General features: G+C 48.4%; 1 protein-coding gene across 1 annotated transcript; it reads left to right on the plus strand.

The window, feature by feature from the left end:
• Window positions 1-370: 370 nt before the first annotated feature.
• LOC115401000 (mRNA decay activator protein ZFP36L1) lies at window positions 371-4,824 on the plus strand. The gene is made up of 2 exons (XM_030109123.1): window positions 371-518; window positions 2,299-4,824. Exons 1-2 carry the CDS (start codon window positions 465-467, stop codon window positions 3,532-3,534), a joined length of 1,290 nt encoding a protein of 429 aa, XP_029964983.1. The 5' UTR covers window positions 371-464; the 3' UTR covers window positions 3,535-4,824.

Below are 4,824 nucleotides of genomic sequence, written 5' to 3' on the forward strand. Positions count from 1 at the left end.
GCAAGATATGACTGAATTTATGAGCATATGATGTCACTGTAATTTAGCTGATGTGTGTTTTACATACATGTGTTTAAATAATTTCTCTGTGATTTAGAAAGCCTCTCCCTGCCTCCTGGTCAGAAAAAAAACATCATTAAAGTTCTTGACACCTGATTCAAACTTTTGTGATGCTAGTTTTGGTCCGCAAACCTTATGTTTGACACCTCTGCTTAAGCTAGAGAGATGGGTGTGTGTTTGCGTGCGCGCGCCCATTCAAGAGGGGGCGGGTCTAACTGCACGATGAGAGGAGTGGGCGGGGCTAACCGCGCTGTGAGGTTTTAAATCTGCACGTGGTTCGGCTCGAGCTTGTTTAGCTGAGGCACAACAACCAGAAAGTTCCGAGCGACCCATGCTGCCTGCTGCCCGCGACTGTCTCTGCCGGGGCGGACGGGATCGGACCGAGGTTCTCACCGCTCAGAAGAATGCCGTCTTCCTCCCTCAATCAGTTCGCTGACCTGGAAGAAATGATGTGCAAGGTAAACGGAGAGAAAGTTGGGGAGAAAAGTTGGCTAGCTGGGAGGTGGTGGTGGTGGTGGGGGGGTGTTAGCTCTGTTAGCTGCACCGCGGAGCCGGCGGGGTTCACTCATTTCTGCGCGGACGTAACTTATTTGCTAATTTAAATTGAAGTTTTGAAAACGGTGTGCGGGTCCTAACAGTGAAAATGGGTTTATTGAACCCTAACTAGTCGCATCGTGGCAGCTTGTTGCGTTCCAACGCTGTCCGCCCCCCATTGAAGTATCTCGTAACCTGCTATATGTGGCTGATTTAATGTCTTATTTAGCTTCTCATGTAGCAGGACTCTCTGACACACCTCACGCTAAAGTAAAGAGACAAACTTACACAAGAACAGTTAAAGTCAATAAAGTATGTCCAAGTAACTTGATAGAGATGAGAGCCACGATGTTTAGGCGCTAGCTGGTACCAAGAAGAACCAGGTACTGTAATACTAGAAGGGTTTAATGCACTGCCAGTGTTGAACAAGAATGTACACAAGTGTGGCTTTGTTTATTATCCTGGCTCTTTAAGAATATAATATTTCTTTGTTTGTGTCTCATGGTGTGTGTGTTTTTTCTTGCTTTGGGGTTTAGTGTGACTCAGAAGTATGGTGCAGGTAAAAGTTTATCACAATGGAGCTTTTCCTCCAGTAAGGCACCAAAAGTAACTCATCTGCATCATAAAAAGTTGTATGAATGGTCAGACAATGACTGAGCCAGATTGCATCCAGAGTCCTTTGCTAAAGTTTTAGTCAATGTGGCGTGGGGCTGAAAGAGTGCTTTAAAAAGTGATGTGCTCGAGGTTTATTTTGTGAGTGAATTTGGTGGGGGAAATCAGGATTTGCTGTGATCGCTGTTTGCCTTCACGGCAGCATCAGTTGCACACGTTTCTTAGAAGTTACTTACACAAACATGGTTATGTTAAAATCAAGGGGCTCATTTTGATCCAGTCAAATGCCTTCATGCAGGTATTACATAAAGCACAAGAAGCATGATGTTATAGGAAAAAATTTATTTGAATATATCTCCATTTTTTTGATTGAGTTATAAGCTAAAATGACAAAGACTGCATACTAGAAGGTTGTCAAGGTTCAGCACAGATAAAGATGGGAAAACCCATAGCTGTTGTTTGTTGTGTTGCATCAAAGTAGTGAACGATATTGACCTGACAAAGTCACTGTAAATATTTCCATCTAAATGGATACATGTGGAGGGAATACACCTATATCAAATAAACAATGGTAGTTGTTAAAAATTGCCTGCTGCTTGTTGAGTCAGGGGCTCTACTATCTTTTGCTGTCTTCACCGTGGAAAACAAAGCAATAACATCCTCGTGATCTGTCCCCTCTTCTAAGATAACCTCATCTTCCAATAGCTGCTGGTTCAATAGTGCTGTTTTTTTCATCCACACAGAACTTCAGGTTACAAACCAGTGAATCTTGTTTGTGATTGGACAGTTCAGTGCAGATGTCCTGATGTTCACCATTAGAGCCACACGATATACCACTAATGTACTGTCAGTGTGATATTGACTGACTGAACTTCAGTGAATTGTTTACATGCATTCATATTCTGTGTCATGAACACTCCAGTATTTTAACATCACAGTCGTACCTGTTAGCAATGCAAGAATAGAAGTGTAAAGGTTAATGTTTCATAAATGATGGATGAAGAGCATGTCATTTCTTAAACTGCATTAATTGATCAAAAGGTGTCAATGGTTTTTTTTTTTTCTTCTTCTTCTTGTTCTGTTTCTGTGCAGCATTTTTTCAATCTGGACCTGAGAGAGCCCAACAGACTGCTGCCATCCCTCAGTCTGGCGATGCCGACGTCGGGCTACATCGGCGAGCCGCGCAGAAACACCTCGTCCTCCCTGTCCTCCCTCCCCTCCGACCCGTCAGACAGCATGTTCCTCACCTCCAGCCCGTGGGAGCAGCAGTCCCAGAGTCCGCTCCCCCCTCAGCTTGGGGGTTCTGCTCAGTGGGGAAAGTCCGGCCTCCTGTTCCAGCGCTCGGTCAGCATGGTGGAGACGAGCAGCGCCTCGAGAGCCAGTCTGAGCTGGCCCAGCGGCAACGTCAGGATCTCTCAGAGTGACATCAGTCCCATAGCGCTGAACGCCAGCTCCTCCTCCTCCTCCTCCTCCACCTCCTCCTCCTCATCTCGCTATAAAACTGAACTGTGTCGCTCCTTCACTGAGAGCGGCCTGTGTAAGTACGGAGGGAAGTGCCAGTTTGCACACGGGCCAGAAGAGCTGCGAGATCTGAACAGACATCCAAAGTACAAAACGGAGCTGTGTCGTACTTTTCACACCATCGGCTTCTGCCCCTACGGGATCCGCTGTCACTTTGTCCACAACGGCGAGGAGGAGAGCCGGCACTCCCTCTCCCGCGCCTCCTCCTCCTCGTCCTCCAGCATCCCCCATCAGCCGCTGTCCTCGTCTCGCCCACACCGGCCTCCTCTGGTCAGGCAGAGCTTCAGCTTCTCGGGGTTCCCCTCGGCGCCCCAGCCTGTCCTCGCCGGAAACGCCGCTGCAGCTCATTCGCCCGTCGCTCGCGCCCCTTCGGCCTCTCCTCCCTCGTGCGCCGATATCACCGACCTCCTCTCCCACGCGTTCCTGGAGATGGACTCCGCCTTCGAGGCCTCCCCTTCCTACCAGTACCTGCCTCCGTGTGGCGGCCAGGCCGCCGCCGCCACGGCCGACCCCAGGTCTCCGTTCCTGCCCTCCCCTGACTCTGGCTTCTCTCCCGGGGGTTTGTCTCCCACCAGCTCGCCGTCGCTGAGGCAGAGTCCCAGTGCTGCGGCGCCCCCCGCGGAGCCGCTGGGCCCCCGGTCCCTGTCCTACACGTCCCTGTCGGACCAGGATCAGGATGGAAGCAGCTCCACCAGCTCGCTCAGCGGCTCCGACTCCTGCGGCGGGCCCGGCGACGGCAGCGGCAGGCGTCTGGCGGTCTTCAGCCAGCTGTCGGTTCCCGAGGATGCCTCTGGGTTCTGCCTTTAGCCTGCCGTGGCCTGACACTCACACACACACAGCTCACACACTGACCACCTACACTTCTTGCTGACACTGAAGACCTTCGCTCCTTTGTGGCGCTGAAGCTAACTTAAGACTCGGATCTCTGCGGTTTAATTGTTGCTGTTTCATGTTCAGGCCACAGCCAGGGAGCAGCGCCATCATCAGATCAATACTTATTAAGCTTGATGTTTCAAAGTGCCAGAAATTTGAGTGTTTTCTTTTCTTTTTTTTTGAATAATTGAAATGTTGTAGTCACTGTGTGATCGGCCTGTTGAGTCTGTTCACGCCTTTCGATCACTTACATCGGCGTCGAATGATTGTGACAAAAGCCAAAGACATTGTTTTGTAGTGTAAACCTGATAATGGAACACGGAACACTCTCGCACACACACACACAGTGGCCTACGTTATGGAGCTATTCCACTGACTGTACACAGGACTGTTGATAAGCTTGTGAAATTATCGCTGTACCTGTGCAGTCCGAGGCCGCGGTTCGATTGCAGGCCTCAATCTGAATGTTTTTAAACGGCGTTGCCATGTTGCATTGTTGAGATTAGCTGGTCTATGTGGGGAGGAGTGAGATGTCAGGGATGTGAAGAGTTAAATAACTCCGGGGGGGACCCAGCTCGGTCCTACTCTTCCCATAAGCAGTGGATGTTGAAGTTATGGTTGAAATTTCATCACATTGTTAAATATCGGAGTTTCAGGGTCTTTTGGATCTCATGTAAAGTTTTTTTTTTTTTTTTTTCCTCCTCCCCCCCTCATGTTTTAGTTTCATACGTTGTGCTGATTTTCTATTTCAGAAACATTCCCAGACCTGTTTCTTCACCTTCTTCTTCTTCCCCTCTCATCCCCCAAAGCTGTGTTCCACCTTTGAGTGTGCTCCGGTTGCCTTTCAGTGTTATTACCCAGCATCCTTCCTGTGGAGGCTCAGTGCTGCCGTGAGCGTCCCCGGCCGTGCACGCCGCTCCGGGGCACATCCGGCAGAGTTACTGTAGAGTTTAGGGTCACGCTCGCTTAGCGTTTTTTACAAATGTTACTCGTGTGTTTATGTTGTAGTTGTTTGGAGACACAAAATGTTCTTCGTCTATTTAAAAAGTGGCTTTTTCATCGACGCGTTTGAGGGCTGGTTTAGTGGTTCAAAAAGCGATAAGCTTTAGTAAATTAATTTCTTTAATTTATTTTAACGTATTTATAGAGGACTTTGAGTTCATGCTCGTATCAACTTTAATATATTTTGGGTTTTTTCTGCTTTTTTGTACTGGAAATAAACTT

This window comes from Salarias fasciatus, chromosome 14, assembly GCF_902148845.1.
Source record: "Salarias fasciatus chromosome 14, fSalaFa1.1, whole genome shotgun sequence".
Lineage (NCBI taxonomy): Eukaryota > Metazoa > Chordata > Actinopteri > Blenniiformes > Blenniidae > Salarias > Salarias fasciatus.

Coding starts and splice junctions, on each gene's coding strand:
- LOC115401000 (XM_030109123.1), top strand. CDS start 465: ATGCCGTCTTCCTCCCTCAATCAGTTCGCTGACCTGGAAGAAATGATG. Junction 519..2,298: donor TGGAAGAAATGATGTGCAAG/GTAAACGGAGAG, acceptor GTTTCTGTGCAG/CATTTTTTCAATCTGGACCT.